The following is a 27,839-nucleotide window of genomic DNA, read 5'->3' on the forward strand; positions in this document are numbered from 1 at the left end:
TGAAATGTCATTCTCAATATCAGAGAACATAACAGATCCATCCACACACAGTGGTGAACTCTAAATATTTGAAGAACATGTGGGATCTTCATGTTAGGGCTTCTTTGCTCTGGGCTAAACCAAGCCATGTCTTTCTATGATTTTTTCCAAGCCTCTCACTGTCCTGCCCACCCTCCTGTAGGTCACTCCAGGGTTTGTCAAGAGCCACTTACAAGCACTGCCTGGAACCAACACCATGGCCCTGTGCTCTGGTCATCAAGACTCACTCTAATTCTGCTAAGGCTGTGAAGGGCATTATAGAGGCATTTATGTTCTTAGCTGCCCCCAAAGCATCTCAGCCTGCAGTGAAGGACTCAAACCCAGAGCTTTGCCAGAGAAGTGGCTGTTGGACTGGGGTTCCCCTCTGTGGCACTTGTGCACTGGCTGGGGGCCCCAGTTACACCCAGCCACCCAGGAGACCCAGGTCAGTGCCCATCTGTGCAAGGCCTTGGCAATGTGGTCTGAGGGGGTAGAGAGCCCCACCCAGCCCTGCCGCAGGAAGCCCCTTCTCTCACCCCTGTTCCACACTGCGGGCAGCAATCTCTCCCTTCCTTCCCTCTTTTCCTCAAGGCTCTTACCCAAGACCTTAGCAGCTCCCATAACTCTTCCTGGTCACTCTAGATCATCTCCATCTTTGCTACAGCTCTAAGCCTTGTTTTCCCTCCAGGAGGAGATCATTCTTGCTGACATTAGAGGATTTTACCACATTGCTGCCTATCCCCACTTTCCCCTCACAGCCACCCACCACCCCCACCCTCCCCCCTTCCACATGCTCTGCTCTAGTAGGGAGTGCTCCCTCTGCTGCTGAACTCAGAGCACAATGGGGCTGGTGGTGCGGGCCCCTCCTCGCCATGGTGCAAACCTCATCTCCTCCACGTTCCAAGCCGACTTTGGAGCATCTCCACCCCCTTCCGCCCACCCCCAGCAGCATTGACTTTGGCAGATTTCTTGGGGACCAGTGATGTCCTAACCTGTTTGCTTTTCCAGAGCTGATGTTTGCAGGGGTTTACTTGGAACCAGAACAGAAATCATCCCACGTCCTTATGCAATTCCTCCAGCAGGCTCCGGCAGATAAATAAAGCCCTCGGCCCTCCATCGGCCTACTTTTTGGAGCAAGAGCACCTGGGTTTGTCCTGAAGCTTTCAGCCATCTGCCTATCTGCTAGGGCCTCTCTGGAGCAGCCATGAAGTCCCTCGCCCTGTTCCTTTGCCTTGCTCAGCTCTGGGGCTGCCATTCTGTCCCAGTGGGGCCAGCTCTGGTTTATAGGGAACTGGACTGTGATGACCCAGAAACAGAGCAAGCAGCCCTGGTGGCTGTGGACTACATCAATAACCACGTTCTTCGAGGCTACAAGCACACCTTGAACCAGATTGACAAAGTGAAGGTGTGGCCTCGGGTAAGTGAACCTGCTGGGTATGAGCTGAGAAAACCTGTGTGTGGAGCTCAACTGCATGTCTCAAAGATCACATCTCTGAGCACAATGAAACTGCAGGGGGAGCCAAATTCTCTGGTTTCTTCCCAGGAGTGAGGGAGGGGGCAAGTGGGGAAACAAAGAGGCATTCTGGGCTGTAGTCCTGGGTCTCCAGAGGGTGCTGGATGGGGGCGGGGAGGTGTGTGAGACAAGAAAAGTCTTCAAATGATATTCTGAACATCACAGGGAGAAAGTGGGGTTTGCTAGAAAAACTATATGCACAAAATACAGGATTCTAGTTGACTGGAAATCACTTCTCTCTCTTTGCTTTCTCTGGATGGAGACTGAGAATGAATGAAACTAGCATTTGACAATCATCTACTAGGTGGCCAGGCCCTTCCACATACACCATCTCCTTACCTCTCCTGTCCCCCAGTCCCATGGGCTGTGTATGGACCTTGCCTTACATGAGGGGAAACCAAGCCTCTGACATATTAGGGCGTTTTGTTGTTGTTCAGGATCATATAATCTGGAAGCGTCCAGCTGGGATTTGATTCTAGACCCATGCTCTTTCCTCTACACAAGTTACCTCCCAAAGACAGGTACCCACCTCCCAGAAGGAAATGTCGAACGAATGGGGTTTACCTCTTCACATACTAGACAAGTAACCAGTATAGTCTGAAGCCAGTGATAATAAAGATTAAGCTGGGAAATATGCCTTGGGGTCAGCTGAGAGATTTGGAGCAGTGGGGAAAAGGTGTATGTCTACTGTCTATTTTGAAATTAGTTTTTATATCTGAGGAGGGCTAATTCTTTCAGCAAACATTGATTTTAAGCCTTCCATGAGTAAGAACCATGGCAGGTGCCATGAGATATCAAGTTGAACCCTAAAAAATTGCTCTTTTTGTATATTAAAAGCAGTCAAATATTGGCATTTTAGTGGTTCAACCTAACACAAAAGTGAGAAAGACACAGTGCCCACAAGAAATTTACAGTCCAGAGGGGAGGATATGGTAAATGTCAGAATGTCTGCCCTAACACCTGATCTCACAATGGGACAAAATATTTGAAATCAGGATGGATTTTAGGATTGCTGCAACCATACTGTAGCACAGTGGGGGTTTGGAGGAAACACCAATGACTTCAGGGGGAAAAACAAACACACGACGTGTATATTCGAGGGAAAGTAATGAACGGACATTGCAATTTTCACTAACGGCAGAGCTTGAGAGGGGCCTCGCTAGAGCAACCAGGGAGCACCAGGCTCCTGTTCACTGCAGCCCTGCATGTTGTCAGGCAGTTCAACTTGGGCATGTCTGCACATCATAAAACACAGCTTCTTCCCGGAGAGGAGGTTTGGATACTAGTGACTCAGCCAGAACCCATGTGAGAGGCAAGCAGAGCCGAACTAAAATTTTTTAAAAAGCATACTTGTACTTTCTGGATTTTCCAGGGTTTGGAGAAAGGATACGGAAACAGACGAAACGCCAGGAACAGCTACAAGGACTTACCAAGCTGCCCCAGCTCTGTCTGCCTTCCCTGCTACTCCTTCTGAGTTTCCTCGGGGTCAGAGGGCGGCTCGCTGTGCCCCCTCACCCCCAGCAGGGGACAGTAGAGAGCAGCACCTTGGCATCCAGGCCTCAACAAGCCCCAGAACAAAAAGCCAAGGACAATTTTCCTTTAGGAAGGAAAGGAAAATGGGGCAGAGGGGAAGTTGAAGGTGAGAGGGAAGGCAGAAAGAAGTAGAGGGAGGAGAGAGGGATGGAGAAGAGAAAGAGGAGACAGTAGGTATTAGCCTACGCCACCTTACTTTGCCACTTGATTGAAAAAAAATTCCAAAGCTGATTTTTGCAAAGCATCGCTTGAAGGGTGAAATTTTAAAAATTAAAAAAGTATCAATGCTCAGTTTTAGCTTCCAAAGAGAGCTCAGAATGATGACTGTGGTTCCAGCAACCTGCCCAAGCCCATGGTCCCTTCCTCCTTGCAAACACCATCTAGAGCCTGCCCAGCCAACAGGGGAGGACCAGAGAAGCCCTGGCTGTCGTCCTGTCCACAGGCCAGGGCAGCACTGGGTGGAGGTGCCGACTAACAGGAGGGACTTCCCCCCACCTGTCCAACAGAGCTGACTTCAAGCCCAATGGGGGCTCGTACTTTGGCTCACTCCATGGGATCAGAGGAATAGGCTGCTCACGGCTTCATTCTGTGTCTCCACAGCGGCCAATGGGAGAGGTGTTTGAGCTCGAAATAGACACCCTGGAAACCACCTGCCATGTACTGGACCCCACGCCCCTGGCCAACTGCTCCGTGAGGCCGCAGATGCAGCATGTGAGTGTCCCTCTTAGGGTGACTGTGGATGGTGCCCCAGCCATCCAGGGTCCCCGGTGGTTCTGCAAAGTGCAGACCCGTCTCACCCAGCTTCCCAGCCCGTCTTCATGGCTAGCCAGTGTGAGGCTGCTAGAATTACTGTTTGAGGCTGCCTTCCCTGGGGCTGGTTTTTACAGCAGTTCAACCTTCTTGTTGAGGCCCTTCCCGAAACCAGAGAGCATCATGTTTCAATACCACTCAGTCAAGGTGACTTCATGAGGCTTGTTGGACAACCACGTCTGAGGAACCCCCCACCCACCACCCCCAGGGCTCCCAGCCAGAAAGGAAAGGCCAGCCCTCCTCCTGAGCCCTCACCGTGGGTTTATTTCTCCAGGCTGTGGAAGGGGACTGTGATTTCCGGCTGCTGAAACAGGATGGCCAGTTTACCGTGTTATTTGCAAAATGCGATTCCAGCCCAGGTAGAGATGATGATGAGTTTTTCTTATTTGTACCTTGCGGAGAGAGTGGGGAAGGGGCCTGAATTGTTTTCAACGTAAGCAAGTTTTAGCCACTTTGTTGGTGGGGAAAAGAAGGAGTCCGATTTCCTGGGAGCTGGCATTGTGAACCTGTTCTTTTTAAGGAACGGTTGTCATTGGAGGTGAAAATTGCCCTTGTTGAGTGGGGCTCCTGCAGAAAAGTCGGCAGGGCGGGAGCCACCTGAAGATTTAGTGAGCAGCAGAGAAAGCACCTGGAGCCTTTTGGAGCCTGTGCCAGGCCTTTCAAAATAAGCAGGGCGTGGGGAGAATGCCCCCGGAGAACAGAAGGACAACCCAGATTCGGTTCTCCTGTGTGCGTAGACTCAGCCGAGGACGTGCGCAAGGTGTGCCCACAGTGTCCCCTGCTGGCGCCGCTGAACGACACCAGGGTGGTGCACGCCGTGGATGCTGCGCTGACCGCCTTCAACGCTCAGAGCAACGGCTCCTATTTTCGGCTTGTGGAAGTCTCCAGGGCTCAACTGACGGTAGGGCTGAGACCTCGGGACAGACCTCTGGGCAGCTTGGTGGCACCTGGGGAATGTGGGCGCTAAAACAGCTGGGAGGGACACAGCAGGTGCAGGGGCAGCGGGTGATGGGAGACCGGGGAAAGATAGGATCTGTAGGGGTATGAGGGTGTGAGGACACCGGGGGTCACCAGGGTCCCAGGAACTGTCAGCCTGTCACCCGTGCGGAGCCACCCTACAGCATTGGTCACCCCCGTGGGGCTGGGTTATGCTGGGCCTCCGTGGTGTCACCCTAACATGAAACAGCCAGCCTCTGCCTGGCCTGGCTGCCTCAGGCCTAGTTGGCTTGCGGTGCAGTGGGGGACCGTCCCCGCGTTATCCAGAAGCACTTGCTATACATCCACGGGGTTCCACGTCCTTACCCTGCAGCACTGATGCGGATGGATCCTCAGTAACTGATACTCACAGAGGTAGGAGCCTGCTTACACAGGTGGGCATGTAGCGGCAAGGTCCTAAAGGGCCTCCTGAACCGTTGGAAAAAAAAAATCTCATTGTACAGTGGATTATTTAGCACATTTGACTGCAACAGAATTCTAATATTTAAGAAAATTGGTCTTCTGGATCCCAGGCATGGCATCCTTGGAAATGCATTCTAGGTGTAGGTGGTGATTCTAATTAACCGGAATACATGATTCTCAGAAACCCCCACCCCAGACTACGCCAAATGGCACTGGTTATGTTATTATACCAAATACAACATTTGTAATATGTATTATGCCAAAGGCAACATTACTGTTGTAAGCATCAACATGAAAGGTGATTCTAATTAACCAGAATACATGATTCTCAGAAACCCTCACCCCAGACTATGCCAAATAACATTGGTTATGTTATTATACCAAACACAACATTTGTAATAGGTTTTATACCAAACACATTATCGTTGTAAGCACCCATATAGTACAAGAGAGAAAAGCACAGGTGTCTTCTCTCCTTTTCTTTAGATTTTCCATTGGATCATGCTCTATATGATAGGATAGGTGGGAGAGGTGTTCATCTCCACTTTCCTGCCCCATCGTGGAGTAACCAAAACTTTAGGACTCCAAGTCCTAAAGTTCCCCCCTAGAGGGAAGGCTGTGAATCGCTGTATTGTACTAAAACTAATATATTGAATCTGAAATTAATATTAAGGTGGGCCCTCTGGGTTCCTGCTTCCTCTCTGAAAGCTCAGCTCTGCCCTGAATGATGGGCAGTGGATACCTGTACCTCCTTCACCTCTGTATACAGGGGCTTCGGAACACAGTGCCACAATGACTGACCTGTGGCAGCCACTGGGGCTGTGTTTCCTGGCTGCTCAGAGTGGTCCACACGAGTGGCACTCCCTGGAGCGTGCAGCATCGGTGCCCTCGCTGCTGCCTTCCAGCCTCGGCTTCCCCGCCTTTTCAGGTCAAGTCATGTTGCCTCATAAACATTTTCATGTATTCTCCTCAGCCTCTTCCACCTTCCACGTATGTGGAGTTTGCAGTGGCTGCCACAGACTGTGTTGCTGCAGAGGTCACAGATCCAGCCAAGTGCAACCTGCTGGCAGAAAAGGTGAGCAGGCCAAGCCATGGCGATGGCAAAACTGGCCGTAGAACAGGGCGTTCTTAGAGCTAGTGTCTTGGGGCCGTGGAAAACAGATGACAGTGAAAAATATCCCTCCCCGTGGGGCTGGGTTATGCTGGGCCTTCCTCTGTGGTGTCATCTCCTCGCTTAAGAACTGTCACCAAGTCATCTCCCCCACTGGGCGTCCTTGGAGTCAGGAGAGAGATAGAGGCTGTTTCCTCACTAGGCCAAGTCATATCTGGCTGCCAGAAGCGTGTTGTAGATTTTCTAGGTACACCTCCAATATGAAATCTTTTAAGTCCCTTGATGCTGTAATGTCCACTTCTAGGGATTTAGCCTAAAGAGATCATCAGAGATGTTTGACAGAAATGTATCTAATAAGATGATTTATTATTGATTCAAAATGACCCAAAAGAGACCCGAATGTCCAACAGGAGGGGGTCATTGGATAAAATAGAAAATTATACAGACCCTAAAAATTAAGTTTTGAAAGAAAAATGAGTGTTATAAGAAAATGTTATATTACAGTGAGTGAAAAACACAGGATACAAAATGGAATAGTCACAATAATCCCGATTTCTAAATGATTTTTAATATATTTTTTTAAAAAAGAATACATGTATGTTAACAGAAGTTCTGGGTCACCACAATTTCTGTGATGATGGGTGATATCTCTCTCTCTCTCTCTCTCTGTCTCTCTCTCTGAGAGAGAACACAAGCAGAAAGAGCAAAAGGAGAGGGAGAGAATCTGAATCTCGAGCAGACCCCTTACTGAGCTTGGAGTCTAATGAGGGGCTCAACCTCATGACCCTGAGATCACAACCTGAGCCAAAACCCAGAGTCTGCCACTTAACCAACTGTGCCACCCAGGAGCCTCTTATGGGTGATCTCTTAGAATCTCAAAGCATATCTGTATTTTTCTACCTTCTATTTAGAATTATATATATTGCATATCTTCTACAAGCAGAAACTAGAAACTTTAGGGGAAAAATTTTAGGGAATTAGAATTTAAGTTTTTTTCCTTTGACTTGGAGTGTCAGTGAAACTGGGGGAGAGAATCCACTTTTGAAACCAGTTCAGATAACTCTTCTCTTTCTGTGGGCAGCAATATGGCTTCTGTAAGGCAACACTCACAGAGAAGGTTGGTGGGGAAGATGTTGCAGTGACCTGCACCGTGTTCCAAACACAGGTAAGGACATCATGGATATACCTGCCCTCAACTTCAGAATACAATGATCCCTTAACATTTATGAAGTGTTAGTAATTATGGGGCATTTGCTGCCCTGTCCTTCTGAGTCCCACAATATAAATTGCCCTGGATATATGGAATCAGCCACAAATGAAAGGATATTTCAGCCATGCCTTCCCCTCCTACGAGCTAGTGGCTTCAGGACAGAGCCAATGCTAGTGTGAGGTTGACAAGTCCATATTTCTATTTGCGGGGGGGGGGGGGGGGGGGGGTTGGGCGTGGTATTCTGAGTTACACAGGTAGCTACTGGTGCCCAACAGCTCCCAGTGCCTGCAATCGTAGATGACAAGCAGGGTGATGCTGCTGGTCAAAGCTATAAGGCAGGGTGATCGTCTTGTGGGATATACATGTAAGTCCACTGATACCAAGACAGTTGGTAAGAAAGGGGCTATTATAGGCCAGTTACCTCTCCCTCATGGCTCTGCAGGCAATCCTTTGTACCTTGGTAGTTCTTTTTTGCTAGATTCCTTACAAATAAAAATTATTACTGTGAGAGAATTGGGTAGGGGCCCTCCAGAAGTGTGAGTGGCCTTGCTTATGAGGAGAAAGGTAGCTAACCTAGAAATGATTCTCTCTCCAGCCTTTGATCCCGCAGCCCCAACCAGACGGCACCGAAGCAGTGGGCCCTACCGTTGTGGCAGACCCAGGTGTGACTGTGCCTGAAGCTTCACCTGACCTGCCTGCAGCTGCCCTGGTGGTAGGACCCGTGGTGGTAGCAATTCCCGAGGCACCCCTACCAGAGCACCGGGCACACTATGACCTGCGTCATGCCTTCATGGGTGTGGCCTCAGTGGAGTCAGCCTCAGGAGAAGCATTCCATGTGGGGAAAGTACCCAAGGTGGTGCAGCCTGACGTTGCTGTTGCTGCTGGTCCAGTGGTCCATCCTTGCCCAGGGAGAATCAGACATTTCAAGATCTAGATGTAGGTCAGAGATGAAGAGATTTGGCCCAGGAACATAGCCGCCATTTTGTCCAAGTCTGGGTATGGGTGGGGGCCTTGTTTGCTATCGAAGCAGGTGCTATGCAGGTCTAGATTAATATCAAGTCTTCAATCCCAACTTCTCTTCATTCTTCAGAGAATGGAAGCAGAGGGGCAATGTTATGTTTCATGGAAGGTATAATAAGGCTGGCAACTTGATTGTTATTGTTTTGATGCTAAGCCACCACCATTGTGTTCTCTCCCTTCTTTGACCTCACAAAAACAATTGGAACTGTGACTTTGAGAGGTGCTCTTGCCAACTTCATATTTTCTTGTTAATGAAAGTGACTGAAGACCTTCCTTAATAAAGAAGGTTCTAAGCTGAAATGTGGTCGTGATTGTTGCTTCTTCCCTCCAAGCTCACATGTGATCTGTCTTCAAAATAACCATATCACAGAAGTCCCTAAGCAAAATCTAAGTGAAAATAAAAATAAAATGAAACAAAACTCCACTGTATTACTATGCCCAGGAAAAAATTAGACCAAGACCTGCTCATAAGCCATTGGACGTGCCCATTTCCTTATGACAAAATAATCCTTTTCATTTCATGAGGGTCAGAAAATATTGCTAAAGGAGGACACAGTGCCTGAACTTTGTACAAGCCAACCGTTGGTTTTCCCCAATATCCAGGTAAGGGGAGATTGGTAATTAACACAGAAGCCTCATTTTAATTATATCTCTTCATTATTTATGTTGATTGTACTGTATACACTTCATGTCATGATAGAAGATTGGTCTTTTTAACCAATCCATTTTAAGACCTCAAGTTAAAGCTCTGATTTATAGTATGAATAGAGGAGGGATACTTGGGCAGGTAAATCCAGTGGACATTTGTAGGTACTATCCAAGTACTCAGCATAAAGAAATAAACAGTTCCTATTACAGAATGGTGTCTAGACAATTTCACTGTCTACTACCATTAGGTTATTCTGAGTAACCTTAATGATAAGTCCTTTCAGATGGAATTTTAAGGAGGTGAGGCCAACAATCTCTTGAGTGAGTTCAGTTGAATCAAGGAAACCAGATCAAGCCTTGATATCTTATTACTGTTGCTTAGAGGTTTTGCCAATACTCCAGTAACCAGAAGGAATGGCCAGGAAGGTAGGAAAACCACTGGGTATCTCAGAAGCCCAGGGAAGATGAGGAAGGTACGATCAGCTGGACTAAATGCTACAGAAAGAGCAATGAGATTGAGGGCTGAGAAAAATCCACGGGTTAGTTGACTGGAGGTCATAGTGACCACTGGCAGATGCCGTTTCACCAAAAGGATGAGAGTAAAGGCCTACTTGCAGAGGGTTGACTGGTGGTATATGATGAGGAAATGGAGGGAGGGGCTCATGCGTTCTCTTTTAAGCAGTTTGTTGGTTAAGAGTGGGAGAGATAGGATGTAATTCAAAAGGGTAACTAGGTTGAGGGAAGATTTCCTTTTCCGGAAAGAGGATTTTAAAGCATATTTAGGGCAAAAGATGGGAAGAGAGAGAAGAAGAAGAGAAGAGATGGTGGGGCAGGATGCTGGGAGAGAGAATTTAGAAGAAAGCTGGGAACAGGAGGGTTTGAGCACGTCTGGTCCTTGCTTAAGGGAGCTCGCAAGAGCACCCTGAAAAAGCAACTTGTACCCAGCACTAAAAAAGACTCAGGCGCTTTCCACCATGGCTACACACAGGTGTTGCTGTGAGGGAGCACGTGGAGGGCAGGTGGTAGATACCCAACCCAACAGAAATAAAAGGGAAATGTTACTGCTTTGTGTATTGGCAATTCAAATGGATGAGTCCCACCTAAGACACAGCTGGATCTGGGGGTTCAAAAGATATTGTCTGTTCCCTGCCTCCATCTCTCAGCAAAGCCTCCCTTCAATCTTAGCTAGGATGGTCACTGGCAGCCTCACACCTACAGCAGCACTAATGCCTAAGTCTGAAGAGAGAAGAGCCAATCAAGGAGAGCCCAAGGATGAGCTAGCTATTCCAGGGGACTAGTAGGCGCAAAGGTCTAGAGGCAGGAGATAGGTTGATGTGGCCAAGGATGAGAGAAGCAGCTGGACCGTGCAGGTAAGAGGAGAAGGAGATGGGCTCTAGGAGATGAGGTTGAAGAAGTAGATGAGGGGCAGTCACGAACAGCTCTGCTGTCCCCAGAAGGAATTGGGGTGTTAGTCTCAGTGCCGTGGGAAACCACAAAAGTTTTTAACCAGGTCAGTGACATAATCTGATTTATGTTAAAAGATTACCCAGCCACCATGGATCTCAACCTGGGGATGGGTGAGGTGGGGCTGAGCAGTATCACCTTTCCGCCAGAGGGATGTTTGGAAGTCAGTGGAGGCACTTGGGGTGCTACTGGCCAGAGGCCAAGGATACACACTCTGAAATGGACAGGTCAGCCCCAGTAATGAAGCTCCAACAACGAATAGTGATTAGCTAATGCCCCGAATATCAATAGCATTCATTTGTTGTTTGCTGTAGGGAAAAGAGGTTGTAGCTGGGTAAAAACAGCCACAGGATAGAAAGAGACTGGAGCTTTCTAGGGGAGAGATAATGTATAACTTAGGGTAAGGTGGTGGGCAGGAGATGTGGTGAAGCTATGATGTAGTTTTCAGGTAGAAATCCTAGGAGTTCCTGATGAATTTGATGTGGGGGTGAGAAAGAGGGAAGTGAAAGACGACTCCTGGATTTGTAGCTTTGCAAACTGGGTAGATGGTGATGCCATTCACCGAGGCAGAGGACACTGGTTCATTTCACTTGAGTTACCTCAACGCCTCTCCTCTCTGTCTTGAAAATGTGAAGTTGATTTTTCTTTTCTTTTTCATTTTGTTTTTTTAAGATTTATTTTTTTTTATTTTAGAGAGACAGAGTGTGTGTGCTCATGAGCAGGGGAGGGGCAGAGGGAGAAGGAGAGAGGGAATCTCTAGCAGACTCCCCACTGAGTTTGGAGCCTGACATGGGGCTCCATCCCACGACTCTGAGATCATGACCTGAGCCAAAATCAAAAGTTGGCCACTTAACTGACTGAGCCACCAGGCGCCACTGCAGTTGATTTTTCGATGTCAGGCTAACCCATGCCTTGATCTCATGCCTCTCAAGAAAGCAGTGAATCTGACAGACCTGAGTGACCTGGGCTAAGCTGCTTCACCTCTCACTTCTCATTGCCCTCATTCTACAAGCAGGTGTACACAGTAGCCTGGCAGGGCAACAGCGAGGATTCAATAAGATGCTAGAAGTATATGCTTGGAACCTTCTTGACACATGCCAGGTTCTTAAGGGTCCTTCCTCCCTACTTTTCTTCCTGTCCTCTGAACTTGGTGAGTTCAGAAGATTATGTCTTGACCTTCTCTTAAATGTGTACTCTCTCCTGAGCAAGTCTCATGATTTAAACTCTCAGTCTCGCATATAACTTTACAGTTCCAGTTTGGGTCTTATTTTTTAATTTCAGCATTGCATTTCCAAATGTCACCAGGATTTCCTCACTTATATTCACCCAGAACAATTTCCTATGTGATTTATTTTCTCTAAGAGATGCATACCTAAAGACTCAGCATTATTCAAAATGTGCGTATTTGAGAAAATTTTCTTCATAGAAATAAACATAAATTAGAGAGGATGAGTTATGGAGCTGTTATATCTCCTGCACTTACAGCATGTATTTTTGTATGAATACTCTATATTTTCTCAGCATCCTCTTTAACATTTTTCAGACTGTTCTCTCCTAAATTAATAGCATTGCATGTATCTCATTTACTTGCCTTCTTAGTGGCTTTTTAATCACATCTATCTCATGTTCCAAGGTTATTTCATTTCAGATGTATTTTCCAGTACTTGTACCACCGTCACCAATTAACAATATTTGGTGAACGTTAGGATGATACTAATATTTGCAAACTATAATAACATCAAACAGACTAACTGAATAGTAGTCATCAATTTTCACTCATGAAAATTTTGCTGCTTATGAAAAAAATGTGGTTCCATGCTACTGACAAAGGGTGCTGGGTATTTCTCTTTCATGGAACAGTCATATGGCAATGCCATAAGCAAGGCTTACCATGTACTTACTTAAAACATATTCCATCTTTGGCTAATTTTTAAAATTTGGAGAATTCAAGTTGTTTTCAATTTTGTATGTAAGGTGAGACTTTTTTGCTATTTTACTAACCCACTATTTAAAATTTGCATGATTCAAAATCATGCAATTTAACTATTGTAAAATATAACTATTTTCTATGTGCAATCCTCAGCTGCTTCTCTTGCAAACTGACTCCCATCCCTGGCATCTTCCCCATTTTGGTCCATAATGCCCAGTCACCCAAAAATTAAAATTTCATTCATCACAAGGTAAATTCTATTTTTTTAGTCTTTAAGATTTAAAGCAAGATTATGTAACCTATATAATATAGCACTCTTAGCACTGTTTCCCAGTTAATTCCTTTCATAAAATATTGCTGGTACTAGAGTATACTGCTCCTCCTGCTTCTGGCTCTTTCCCTACCCCCTACCCGGGTCCCCAAACCCAAACCCCCATGCACCACCAGGAATATGTGAAATACAATGCTGACTTACTAGAATTTGTATATGTATGTATAATAAATATATATACAAAATATTTATATATTTATATGATATATAAATATATGTATATATATAGAGAGAGAACACAAAATCTCCATTCAGTAGGTAGTGACTCTAACCCTTTTCTCGTGGCCTTCCAGAGCTTAAAATGTTCACATAAAACACATAAAATGTTTATCACAGCATTATCTGAAAGAGCAAAAATTGTAAACAACATAGATTTTCTGTAACGATGACTGACTAAATTTTGTTACATCCATTTCATGGATGGACTACTACACAGAAATTTAAAATCATATTACAAAAATGTAACAATTCACGTAGGAAAATATTCATCATATATTTTGAAATGACAAGGCGGGTTTTACAATCATATGATTCTAATTTTGTATGTAGGCATATTCATTCATATGTGCACGCACTCAGGCACGAAAACCATGTGGCATGACTCTCAAAGAAACAGGTTTTATGCAAGCACCGCGGCCTAACCCTCCCAGGAATAGCACTGGGAAATGGAGACGGTGCCAATGTTAACCAGATGTAAGCAGCTATTCCACAGTTTTTATGGAGCAGCTGTTCCTTGGGTTGAACCTGGGAAATGACGAGGCTGGTAACATATGGAGGTTTATTTACTAAGGGAAGGGTCTTTCAGAAGGCACAGTGGAAAGAAAGATTTGGGCAAAACAGGGATACTTGATGGTATGTATGTTTGCAAGAGAGGACACGAGAGCACAGAGACGATGACACTGCTGAGAGAGGACAGACAGCCAAAGGGGTTCTGTTGGGGGCACGCGGGGCCTGCGAGGATTAGTGCCGGGAATGAGCAAGCAGTAGTTTGGTGATTCAAGGGCAGGCAACGGGATGATACAAGAAACAGCAGCAATCTCTGGAGGAAACGAGGCCTCTCCCTCACTAGGTCACTGCCATCCTTTCCCCCAGTCTCACCTTACCCAAAGTCCATACAGGACTCTGTGGCCTTTGGTCCTCACTGAGACAAGCTCTGCTATAACTGGAATGGGCAACAATGTGTTCATCACCTCTATTGTTTCCTCCATTATATTCCTTTTCATCGACTTCACCTCCTCTTGAGCCATTGCCTAGAAGAACTCAATGAGGAAGTAAAAAAAGATTGACCTCCTAAGGGATCTTGCCAGCTCCAGCCCGCCTCCTTCCAGCGGTCTCATAGTGGGCTGACAGGGACACATGCACAAAGACAAGATTACAGCCCAGCTCCTGCAAAAGGAGGATTCATACGTCACACAGGCTCCAGAACAGAAGGTGCAAATCCCCTGAGAATGCACAAGATAAGTTGCTGGGTTGTGTGGGGGAGTTAGTATCAGAAATCTATTTCTCTAATTTTTTTTTTTACCGTATTTATTGGCTGTATACATTAGGTCATATGACAGTGACTTTTCCTTTTAAACAGATTTAATTTTTAGAGTAGTTTTAGGGACACAAGAAAACCTAAGTAAAAGGTACAGAGAATACCCATATGCCTCTGTCCCCACATGGGCACAGCCTTCCCCACTATCAGCATCCCTGACTACAGTGTTACATTTGCTGTAATCGATGAACCTACGTCGACACATGATTTTCACCCCAAGTCCACAGTTCCTATTAGGATTTACTCTTGGCGTCACACATTCCATAGGTTAGGGCATGTGCATAATGACATGTATCTACCATTAGAGTATCGTACATACATTTCACTGCCCTGAAAGTCCTCTCTCCCCTCCATCCCTCCACAACCACTGATCTTTTTACTGTCTCCACAGTTTCCCTTTTTCTGGAATGTCATATAGTTGGAAGCATACAGTATGTAGCCCTTTCACATTGGCTTTTTTCACTTAACAACGTGCATGGATGGGATCCCTGGGTGGCGCAGCGGTTTGGTGCCTGCCTTTGGCCCAGGGCGCGATCCTGGAGACCCGGGATCGAATCCCACGTCGGGCTCCCGGTGCATGGAGCCTGCTTCTCCCTCTGCCTGTGTCTCTGCCTCTCTCTCTCTCTCTGTGTGACTATCATAAATAAATAAAAAATTAAAAACAAAACAAAACAACGTGCATGGACAATTTCTTCATGTGTTTCCACGGCTTGATAGCTCATTTCCTTTTAGCTCTGAGTAATATTCTATTGTCTGGATGGACCAGTTTATCTGTCCATTCCCCTTTGGAAGGACATCTTGGTTGCTTCCAAGTGTTGGAAATTATGAATAAAGCTGCTGTAAACATCCATGTGCAGGGTCTCATGTGGACATAAGTTTTTGTTTCATTTGGGTAAATAGCAAAGAACCTAGCTGCTGGATAGTTTTTATGGTAAGAGTATGTTTAGTTTTGTAAGAAACCACCAAAGTGTCTTCCAAAGTGGCTGTACCATTTTGCATTCCCACCAGCAATGATGAGCATTCCTGTTGCTGCAAACCCTCACCAGTATTTGGTGTTGCCAGTACTTTGGATTTTGGCATTCTAGAAGGTGTATAGTGGTATCTCATCTTTTTTTTTTCCTGGTATCTCACCATTGTTTTAGTTTGCATTCCCTGATGACATATGATGGAAAGCATCGTTTTATATGCTTATTTGCCATCTGTATATCTTCTTTGTTGAGGCTCAGGCCTTTTGCCTTTTTTTATTTTTATTTTTTTGTTTATATTTTTTAAATGATTTATTTGTTTACTTGAGAGAGACAGTGTGTGTGTGTGTGGACACACCCAGCAGGAGTGGGAGAGCAAAAGGGAGAGAAGCAGACTCCCTGCTGGGATGGAACTTGACAGGGCTCACTGAGGGGCTCAATCTCACAACCCTGAGATCATGAACTGGGCCAAAATCAAGAGTCTGACTCTCAACTGACTGAGCCACCCAGTCGCCCCTGCCATTTTTAAATCAGGTTGTTTATTTTACTGTTGAGGTTTTTTTTTAAGATTTTATTTATTTATTCATGAGAGACACACAGAGAGAGGCAGAGACATAGGCAAAGGGAGATGCAGGCTCCCCGTGAGGAACCTGATGTGGGGACTCGATCGCAGGACCCCGGGGCCACACCCTGAGCCGAAGGCAGATGCTCAACCACTGAGCCACCCAGGCATCCCTACTGTTGAGTTTTAAGGGTTCTTTGAATGTTTTGGATAAAGTCCTTTATTAGATTTATCTTTTGCAAATATTTTCTCCCAGTATGTGATTGCTTCCTTATTCTCTTAAAGGAATCTCTTTTTGTTTTTTACTTACAAAGAAAGAAATTAAGCTTTGCTAATATTTAATATATTAATTATTGACATAAAAACATATAACAAATAGTCATACATATATCAGGGATGCGTATTCTAACATTTTATTACTAATAGGATGCATGATTAAAAAATTTAGAAACCGCTAATGCATGGACTAAAGTCTAGATTCCTTACCTGGGCATTCAAGTCCTTACAAAATCAGCTCCCTCCCCTTCTATATCCTATTCCCTGTATATATTACGTTCTAACCAAATTCATCTACTAGATCTCATCTGAACAGACCCTGGAATTTCTCGTTCCTGTATCACCTCATGCTACTCCCTGTCTCCTCCCAACGCCCCCAAACCATATGTCTAAGTGCTATTCCAAGACCTATCTCAAATACCTTCTTCTTCACAAAGCCTTCCCTAAGCCCCAGCTGAAAAACCCCACCCTTTTCTGGACTATTTTCTGGCACAGAGCCCTTTCTAGTCTATTTTGTGGCTATTTCTTTGCATGTCTCCAATTGTCTAGTTCATTTTAATTCACTTATTCGTCAGCCTGCATAGAACATTGCCTTGTCCTTAGAAAGGCTCAAATAAAATCTTTGTTGAGATGGTACATGGTAAATGACACTACTTCCCTCCCACAGCGTGACCCTGAACAGATTGAGATTCCTAGTTTCCAAATAAAATAAATGTTCCCCAGTGAAAAATCCTGCCACTTCCCTCCAGTACTTCTCCAGAGTTGCCCATTCTTACCTCCTCTCTTGCATAAGACAAAAGCCTTTTCGCCTTCTCTCAAGCTACTCTCCCAACCCGACCACCACCTCCCCCATACTGTCCCTGCTTAGTGTGTCCTTCCTGGCATCTTTTCTCTCCTAAATCAGCCTCATCCTTTCCCCAGACCACAACTGCTTTCAGCTAATCCCCATCCTAAAACCCACTTCCCTCCCTCAAGCCACTCCCCTATCCTCCCCTTCCCTTTACCACCAAACCTCCTTTAAAAAAAATGCATACTTAAAATTTTTTTAATGTTCACTAAGGAAAATTTGGAACATACTGAAAACTGAAAGAATAAAAATAGAGATCTCCTATGTATAGTTCTGTATCTTTGATATGGGCATTAGTAACATTTTCTTGTACTCCTGCCATAGAGATGCTTTACAAATACCATGCAACTACCCTGTAGTTTCAGTAGTCTATCCAGCTTTGTAATTTAACATTATAACATAAACATCTTTCTATGTTATAGAGCTCACAAATGTATTTTGTAATAGCTAGTCAGGACTTCAGCCAATGAACACACCATAGTTTACTTAACTCTTCTCTCTTATCAGACATTTAGGTGGTTCCTACCTTTTTGCAATTGTAAGTGGCCTGACAGTAAATATTATTAGGCATAAGATTTTTCAATATTTACAAATACCTTCTAAGGGTAGAGTCTTAGAAATAGAATACTCCAAAATATTAATACTTTATGGTTATGGACATTTAGTGTCCAATTGTTTTCCAAACATTTTACCAGACTGCACTGCCATGACACGAGAATGCCCACTTACTGAACTTTGGCCATCATGCCCACAAAGTGCTAATTTATGTCTGCCTTAAAAAATAGAAGGCAATTTATTATATTTCTATCACATCTCAATCCACTATACTTTGGCTGAGGTTCACACCAATATGATGAAATTACTCTGGGAAAAGGTTGCCAGTAACCTCCCTATTTGCCAAAACCACTGATGCTCTGGTTTGTTTTTCCTTCTTACATGATTTACTCTTTCTGTGAGGCTGTGGTCCACCTGCCCTTTGGAGCTCGTTCTCTTTCTCCTCCAGCCATCTCCAAAGCGTCCCTGGGCTTTTCCTCTCGACTCTTCTCATTTTGAATGTTCCTCCTGACAAGTTGACCCATGACGTCAATTGACTGAGTGGTCTTCTTCCATCATTTTCCCCTTCTGTTCTCTTTCTAATCTCCCCCCATCAATTGGGCCTATATTCTCAGCAAACATACTCAAATCTTTTCTGTTCCTAAAAAGGTCCTTCCTCAATCTGGTATTCCTCTTACTCATGTGTTGCTTTCTTCCTACTTACAGCCAATCCTTTAAAGACAGTGGTCCTGACTCAACTTCGTGAGCTCCCATCTACTTTTTTTTTTACTGTAATTTGGCTTCCACCCCACCCAGGGCCTCACTGAAGCTGCTAACAACGATAGTAACCAGGGCCCTCCCCAGGTGATTAATCCAGTGGACCCATATTTAGCCCCCCTTTTTTTGGTTTAAGCTCTTAATGGCATCTGACCCCTGACCCCCTTTCTTTACTGAATTCAATCCTCCTTTGTCCATGGAGTCTGGCTTTTTCCTCTGCAGCCTCTGAATCTCAGATATTTTTTTTTAGCGCTGCTTCTCCCTTAATCTAAATTCTTTCCAGAGTTCCACCTAAATTCTTATTACCTTACCTGCCTTCCCAGAGGGAGCTCATTCACTCCTATGGTTTTAGCTCTGTGTGGTACTGATGATGGTCCTGCTCATCCCCCACAAGCTGCAGGTCCATGTATCCAACACTTATTACAAATCACTTAAGAGATTTGTCAAGATTTTCTGATTAACAGTCTCAAACATATGTTTCCAGCTCTCCCTACCACCCCTGCCCCTGCTTCCAAAATCTCTCCACCCAGTCAGCTTACCTGAAACCTCTGAGCTCATTCTTGACCCCTCCCTCCTCCTCACGGCTATATTTGATGGGTCACCAAGTTTTGACTTGCTACATCTTTAATATATCTCAGATCCATCCCTTTCTCTGTATGCACCGTCACTTCTGTCTCTGCAGCAGCATCACTTCCAATAGGTCTCTTTTGTTCATGACTGTATCAGTCAGGGCTCAACCAGAAAAGCAGAACAAGTACGAGGTATTACAGGTAACTGGCTTATGCCCCCCTCCTTATTGTGGGAGCTGAATAAACAGTCCCTCTAAAACAGTGTTCATATCCACTACTGGAGCCTCAAGTCCATGGGGCAGGTGTTTAAGAATAGAAGTTCAATTGTGAAGTAAGGGGATGGGAAGCAGGTGGAACCCACAAGCTTGAGCTGGATCCCATTAGGATGGATGACACACAAGTCCATTCTTTTGCCTCTGACTTTGGTGACCTAGGTATCTGAAGAAGCTAGGGTCTTTCATCACTGCTACCTTGGATGAGTTTTATGAGAACCAAGTTCTTAAAACCCTTTCACATTAGGAAATGCCTTAATCCAGTAATTCCATTTCTAGGCATTTGTACCAAGAAAATAATTAAAGGTGTGAACGGGAATTACCCACAAGAATGTTAATTGTAGCATGTTCATAACATATAATTGGAAACACCCTGCATGTCTGTCACAGAGAATTGGTTTGGATAACTGAATCCCCTGTCAATGGACTACTGTGTAGCATCTAAAAATTAAGACATGCAAGCAGGTTTATTTATATGTTAAGATGTTCAAAATCTATTATTGGACTTTATTTCTTTTTATTATTGGACTTTAAAAACAAGTTACAATATAGCAACTCAGCATTATGTTATCTGTATATAACATGTATATGTGCATAGAAGAAAGTCTAGAAAGATATCTATCAACTATTAACATGCAGTGGCATATTGTCATCTTTTTCACTTTCTGTCTTTTTTATTTTTCTATAATGCACATGAATTGCTTTCATCATATTCTTTAAATGAGAAAAAAGTTTAACCCGCAGTGAGTTCTCTAAGCCCTTCACCCAACACTGTTAATAGGCATAAATGCTTTTGAGTCAAAAAGAAAAAGAAGGAGGTGGAGGAAAATATTACCAAGTACTAAGACTTAAAATCGACAGAACATGCATCACATGCATGATCTCATTTAGTCCTAGAAAACATACATATTGTCCCCATTTTTATTGAAGAGAACTGAGTGTTGGAGAAAATAAATTCTCCTGTGCCTGAAATCACACAGCTAGTGACAGATTGCATTCAACAGGCCTATCCAACTAGAAGTCTTGGGCCTTTCTACTTACTCGCCAGCACAGCAGAGGCCCTGAGGCCAGTGCCCGCACTGAGAAGGGTAGAAACAAATTAGCTCCTGAGGTCATTGTCCTCTGATGTAAGCCTACAGAGGCCAGGGACCCTTGCAGTAGTAGAAGTTGGTTCAAAGCTATGGGGGTGTATATTGGTTTTTCCCTGTAGTTAATGTATTATTATTTGTCTATCTATCTGAGTATTTACCCAGCCAGATCCGTGATAAAGGAGAACAACAAACACTACCCACTCACTGAGGAAAGCACTGGTGTGGAGGGTTTGGGGTTCAATCGCTGGCTGGATGCATGGTCTTGGGAAAGTCACCTAAGTTCTCAGGATTGTGGTAGATCATTTGAAGAAAGTGAAGGATGGCTTGCTTGATCTCTAAGGACACTTCTATACTGTGATAAAATGTGTATCACACAACATGTAGGAAAGGCATCTTCTTGCAGGAAGGAGAACAGGAGCAAACATTTCCAGGGTCTCAAAGACCCTAGTTTCACCAAATCTCAGAGGGAGATTTTCCAATTCTTATTTTCTTCTTTTTCCTAAGATTTATTAATTTATTAGAGAGAGCGTGCGCATGCTCCCCAAGTGGGGAAAGGGCAGAAGGAGCAGGGGCTGGCGGGGAGAGAAAGAAAGAGAGAGAGAGAGAGAGAGAGAGAGAGAGAGAGAGAGAAAGTAGACTCCCCTCTAAGCATAGAGCCCAACTCAGGGCTCCATCTCATGACCCTGATATCATGGCCTGAGCTGAAGCCCAGAGTTCGACATTTAATCAACTGAGCCACCCAAATGCTCCTCCTATTCTTATTTTCAAGATGAGAAAACTGGTTCTTTAAAAAGTTACAGGGACAATTTCTCAAGCTTTTGAGCATCTTCCCCTATAGAACCTCATACTCTTTCTTCCTCCCTCCACCCTTCCTTTTTCTTTTTAAGAATCTCTGATTGTGACAACTTCCAAGTGTTCTAGAAAATGTGAAGGACAAGTTAACACTTTTGCCAACAAGTAGCGAAGGGCCGACACATCTTTTTCCTCTAATGGTCCCATGAAGTCTCTGCCGAGCCCAGCAACACATCCTTTGGCCTGGCTCAGGGCATGCAAGACCAAATCTTCAAAGAGACACTCCTCAAAGCTGATTTATCATTTATTTATTTATTTCCCAGAAATAAACTCTGAGTGCTGCAGACTATTGTCTCTACCCAGGAATATCTAACAGCCTCATTTTCTCTGAATGCTTTGAGGACCTGGATCCCAGGAACTCACATCCAGTACCACCAATGGCACTGCTCAGAATCTCCCAAGACTTCATGACTGCATTTTGAAGGTGAAGGAAATTTAACAAAGTTTTTGAACACTAAACAGTGGCAAGGTAACGCTCATAACTCAGAGAAAAGAAAATGATTTCAGAACTTTTGTCTGTTCACTTCCTTTTTTAAAAAACAAGATTTTATTTATTTATTCATGAGAGACACACAGAGAGAGGCAGAGACACAGGCAGAGGGAGAAGCAGGGTCCCTGCGGGGAGCCCCATACGTGACTCTATCCCAGGACCCTGGGATCACAACTTGAGCCAAAGGCAGACACTCAACCACTGAGCCACCCAGGTGCCCCCTCTGTTCACTTCCTAACTGGAAGATACTGGGGCAGTGGGAAAGGGGCAGGAAATGCAGAAAGTTCACCCACTGTCTCCAGATCCAGGGTCGGAGTTTTCAGTCTTCCCTCCTCTGCTAGCCCACCCTTGTATTCTCATCTCTCTTCACACTTCTCCACTCTCTCCCTCCACCCCCTTACTCTTCCAGCACCAACAGGAACTGCTCAGTTCAGCAAGTACAGGCTAATTACCAGCAACAGGCATAACTGACGTGTTCCATCCTGGAGGACATAACCCTCCTCCTGCCTCCAAAGCAGTGCAGACAGGGTTTACTGCCTTCTCTCCTCTGTGCTCCCATAACATTGTGTCAGTGTGTGTGTGTGTGTGTGTGTGTGAGAGAGAGAGAGAGAGACAGAGACAGAGTGAGAGTGAGAGAGGGAGTCTTCATTAGCTGAGGATTTTGTATTTGTGAGTTCACCTACTTGCTCATACTCCTTTGTAACCCCCAAATCCATATCCTTATTATTTTTGCAGTCATTCCTAGACGTGTGCACATGGCCAACGTGTTGAGTCCCCTGAGGCAGCCTGAGTTCCTAGCTGAAGTCAAACCAGGTGACCTGCTCCTTGGTTCAACTCTCATGCTATAAGCAAGTGTACTTTTCACCATCTGTTTAGTGCCACATTTTTCACGGTTTTGTGCTTGTTGTTGATTTTGCTGCTTGAAATGCCCCCCTGCCAAGCACTGTGCCAAAGTGCTGTGTAGTGTTTCTAAGAACAAGAAGGCTGAAAATGTGTGTGTTTAGAGACGTGCCATTCGGACGTGAGTTACAGTGTCAGTGAGTACAGTGTTAAAGAACTAATGGTGTAGATTAAATATATCTTTGAATAGAAACATAAAACGAGGTTATGTATTATTGATCAGTTGATGAAAATGTGACCAGATTGGTCACACACACACACACTCACACACACATATAACAAGGTACCATCTTTTCTCCCTACAAATACCTTTCTGTTTAAGAGAGTCAGGCCTCTGTCTTATTCACATCTCAACCACCCCTGCAACTTAGTAGTGGTACTTAGAGGTCTGCAGGAGGAGTTTGAGGAGTGAAGCATGAATGACCATCTTCTAAGGCCCTTCAAACCACACCGGAAAATCCCCAGTTCCCTGAACACTTCCCACAGGCCTGACTCCCCATGTGGATAGTTTCCTCAAGGTGATTAGTGTGGGAGGTGTCTAGAGAAAGTCATTTGTAATGACATGGACTGAATAAAACCAAAGGCAGCTTCATTGCTTTAATGTTATTCCCTGTGCACTGCCATAAAACATACTAGTTATAATATGACAAAGCCCTGGGTCTCTTGGGCTTACTGGTCCTGGGAGATAGATGATAGATGATTGATAGATAGATAATAATAATAATAATAATGATGATGATGATGGTGATAGATATAGATATGATGGAATAGCATATTGTAAAGGACACGTACATCTTACAAAAGAATGAGTCTTTTTCCTTAGAAAATTACAGAAATGTATAGAACTCTGACATCCAGTCTGGAAAATCCAGACAAGGGTAGTACAAAAATTTTGTCCTTGACTCTTGCCCTAAACTCTGCCCTGGTAGCCTTATCGATCCTTGTGGCTTCTACTATTAACTCCAAGGGGTTATCTTTCAGCCCTCCCACTCGATCTGCAAACACCGAGCAGCTGCTGTCTGGTAAACATCACCTGGATATCCTGCTGCAATATTTAACCCAATACTTATTCCAAAATTCAGCTCCTCATTGCTTTCCTGTCTTTCCCACTGAGCTATTCCCGCTCTGGTACATCTCTTCCATGGTACTCCTTCCCCATGTTCTCTCCAGATCTCAACTCTGCAGCCTTTTCTGGCCCTTCTCTCTTGTTCCCCATCGGCTGCTTGCCGAGGCCCTTCCCAGGGCCCGAGTGCTGAATGAATGCACAAACTAATGAGATCAGTGACTCAGTCCTGGGTGCAAACTGTTGAAACGTTTCCTCCTTGATGGTATCAGTATCTAAAGAGCATTAGGCAGAGAAGATCAGATGTAGTGGTAAGGAAGGAGGCTCAGGGCTTCCTGATCCAGGGCTCCAGGGATGGTGTGGGATCCTCTGTTCAGTGAGTCTCTTTGTAGAAACGTAGATGCATGAACACATGCAGTGCTGGTGGGAGTGGGAATTGGGCACTTTGGGAAGCCATGTGTAATGCTGTTGGAAATTTTGTCTCAAGGGATAAGACTATATCTTCCCTTTGGAAGACCACTTGGGTTTCCTGCTATTTAGTGCTTAGTCAACTAGGGTTGCTAGAACAAATATCATAGACTCACTGTCTTAAACAGTGGGAATTCATTTCTTACAGTCCTACATGCTACAGGTCCAAGATCAGTGTGCCAATATGGTTGGATTCTTTTTTTTTATTTAAATTCAATTAGCCAACATATTCCATCATTGGTTTCATATGTAGTGTTCAATAATTCATCAGTTGCGTATAACACCCAGTGCTAATCACATCGCTGTCCTCCTTAATGCATAGTTGGATTCTTGATGAGGACTCTCCTTGGCTTGTAGACAGTCACCTCTATGTTGCATCCTCCCATAACTGAGAGAGTGAGAGAGCTCTAGTCTCTTAATCCTTTAGAAGGGCACCAATCCCATCTTGAGGGCTCTACCCAATGATGTCATCCAAACCCAATCACCTCCACAGTTCCTGTCTCCAAATATCAACACATCAAGGATTATGGTCTCAGGATATGGATTTTGAAGGACATACACCTTCAGTCCATAGCATTTGGGGATTTATGGTAAATAATGACATTAATAATTTCCTGCTTCTTTTTTTTTAACTTCCTGCTTCTTAATCAATACTTGGTATTTATGTAACTAGCACATTTTAATCTTTAAAGTATTCCTAATTTTTTATTTTGGTTATCTTCAAAACTGCAGAAGAGTTACAAAGAACCATATGCCCTTTGTCCAGATTCACCAACTATCGATATTTTGTTACTTTGATATTTTCTGATTTCTCTTTCTCCCTCCTTGCCTACACACACACACACACACACACACAATTTTAAAACCTCATGTCTGTTTCATAAGAACAAACACAGTTTCTCACATAAGCACATTGTAGTTCTCAAATTCAGAAAACTTAACTCATGTGTTATGATATAATTTACATTTCATATGAAAAATTTGCTGTCTCAATGGAGTTCTATAAAGCAATCTTTCCTCCTTATTCCATGATCCAGTCCAGAGTCACATTGGAATCACACATTGCATTTCATTATAAATTCTTTTTATTACTATTTTTAAAATTTTTTATTAAGTAACCTCTATGCCTAACATGGGGCTTGAACTCATGACCCTAAGATCAAGAGTTTCATGCTCCACCAACTGAGCCAGACAGGCACTCCAGTTATAAGTTCTTTTTAATGTTCTTTAGAACAGTTCTTGAGGCTTTCTTTGTCTTTCACAAATCTCCATTTTGGAAGAGTATTAAGTTAGTTGTTCTATAGAATGCCCTTCTAATTTGGGTTTGTCTAATCTTTGCTCATGATAGATTTAGTTCATGTTTTCCGCCTTCCCCCAGGAATACCACAGAAGGGACATTGTGTCCTAAGTGTATCACATCATGGAAACACTTGGTATCTGTTTGTCCCATTATTGGGGATGTCAATTCTAATCCCTTAGTTAAGGTGATGTCTTCCAGGTTTCTCTGCTATATAATTTCCCCCTTATAATTAATAAGTGGCTTATGTTAATTAGTTACAGTTAATTATTAAGTAGTCTGTAGAGAGATACTTTAAGAGTATACAGATAACTTATTCCATATAAAATTTTCACTCACTAGTTAATATACATTGATGATTCTTGCCTCAGTTCATTATTACAACAATGGTTACAAGGTTGGTTTTCTATTGTTTCATCTATATTCTTAGTCATTGGCATTTTATTGTGTGAAAAGTTTTGCCTTTTTCCTTCTTTAGTTAGTACTAGTATGGGATCTCTATTTTATTCAACAGATGGTAATTCACTACTCTCATTATTTGTTGTAATGCCCAGGTTGTGCCAGATTTCCAAATGGCTTTTTTTGGCAGCCGCTCATCATTCTTTGAGTGGCACAAGGTCATGTTGTACTTCCCTATCCTTGGGATCAACCATTTCTTCCAGGAGCTCTGGCTGCTTGTAGGAGGGAATACTACCTAGAAAGTGAGACCTGGGTGCTAGATGAGCTAAGAGTTCTCTGGCCTCTAAGCCTCCACAGTGGACGAAGTTGGAAAGAATAGTCATTTCACGTGGCCCCACTCTCATTCCTGCCATCTATGTAAAATTACAAATTCATATTGCTCCCTCAAACACCAATCCAAAGTCAGAATTTTCCTTGTCTTTCCCTGTTCCCATTCTCCTCCTTGGTGAGAACCCTGGTTCCCAAAGGACAATACAACAGTATCATTTGTTCAATATTGCAACACAAAAATAGTTTCAGGACTGCTGCATCCATTCCACTACAAAAAAACAAACCTAGTAGGTAGAGTTCAACATTTGTTTGTGTTTCTTTTTTCTTTAGACTGAGGCTATACAATCAAAAAATTGTATTCAAAAATTACTTGGATTAGCCCACTTTTCCCCCTTTCACTGTGTCTGATATTCATTTAGAAACACAGGCTCATTTGTTTCTGTAATCAATTTTCATTTTCTTTCCCCAGCTTTATTGAATTAATTTTATTGTTCTGAATAATTATAACATTAACATGATTCCAAAAGTCAAAATTCTATAAGAAGGATGATTTAGAAAATAGTACTGGCAATTTTGAGTAATTTATTTGCCTCTTATTTATATTTAAAATTCTCTTTTAATTATTACCAATTATGTCTCCTTTCTTATATATATATATATATATATTATGTCTCCTTTCAATAGGATTTAGTGAGAGATTCCCCTTTGAACATGCCTCCTCCTTGCTCCATTCAGCCTTGGCTGTCCCATATCTCTTTTCTTTCCAGCTTTATGGAAATATACATGTAACATTATGTAAGTTTAAGGTGTACAGTGTGATGACTTGATACTCATATATATTTAGAAATAATTACCACAATAAGGTTAGTTAACACACTCATCACCTCACATACTTACCATTTATTTCCTTTTGGGGAGGCAGGCATTGTGTTGGTGAGAACATTCTAGATCTACCCTCTTTATTTGGAAGTATACAATTCAGTATTGTTGGCTGTAGTCACCATGCTGTACATTAGATCCTCAGACTTTACTCATCTTACAGCTGCAAGTTTGTACCCTTTGACCACCATCACCCATCTGGCCCACCCTCAAGGCCATCTCCTTTTATTTCTTCATCAGTATCTCCTTAACCTCCAACAATCAAGCCAAATCCAGAAGAGGAGTAACTGAATCATAGCTGGGCTTCCACTAAAAGAAAATGTGCCAGAGATGCCAGCCCTCCATGAGAATGTGTCCTGCAGTCAAGTTCTGTGAATCTGCCAGAAGTTAGCACACATGGGGTATTGGAAAGGGCACATGCTTTGGGATGACATAGTCATCAGATAGGGGTGAAAACACCTTCCAACAAAGTCTGAGGCCTGAGTGTAAGACCTTCCACTTGGCAGTGCTGGCATGCAGTAGGCACTCAGTAGTGTACTTACCCTTCCCTTCTTTGGTCAGTGTGTGGGCAGCCTGGGTGAGCGTGGAATACTGCAATAGAGCCATCCCCTGGGAGTGATGGCCACAAGCACCAGCGCTTCTGGGCCAATGGAGCTATTTGCAGAGCAGCACCCTCCAAGTTGGCTTGTACAGGTGTGAGTGAGGTAACTTGGGAAGTCCCGGGTCTGAGCAAGGTGCTGGGCGG

General features: G+C 43.9%; 2 protein-coding genes across 2 annotated transcripts in view; both read left to right on the forward strand.

Annotated features, from left to right (window-relative positions):
• Window positions 1-1,118: 1,118 nt before the first annotated feature.
• AHSG (alpha 2-HS glycoprotein) lies at window positions 1,119-8,913 on the forward strand. Its single transcript, XM_077880007.1, has 7 exons — window positions 1,119-1,435; window positions 3,665-3,775; window positions 4,149-4,233; window positions 4,612-4,775; window positions 6,246-6,347; window positions 7,465-7,548; window positions 8,189-8,913. The coding sequence occupies exons 1-7, from the start codon at window positions 1,223-1,225 to the stop codon at window positions 8,525-8,527; spliced, it is 1,098 nt and encodes a 365-aa protein (XP_077736133.1). The 5' UTR covers window positions 1,119-1,222; the 3' UTR covers window positions 8,528-8,913.
• Window positions 8,914-22,493: 13,580 nt separating this feature from the next.
• Window positions 22,494-27,839, forward strand: part of FETUB (fetuin B) — a 30,852-nt gene continuing 25,506 nt past the window's right edge. Inside the window, exon 1 of the mRNA XM_077880006.1 lies at window positions 22,494-22,571. The gene's annotated coding sequence lies outside the window, so the exon portion shown is untranslated. The remainder of the gene's footprint in view (window positions 22,572-27,839) is intronic.

Source organism: Canis aureus, chromosome 31 (assembly GCF_053574225.1).
Source record: "Canis aureus isolate CA01 chromosome 31, VMU_Caureus_v.1.0, whole genome shotgun sequence".
Lineage (NCBI taxonomy): Eukaryota > Metazoa > Chordata > Mammalia > Carnivora > Canidae > Canis > Canis aureus.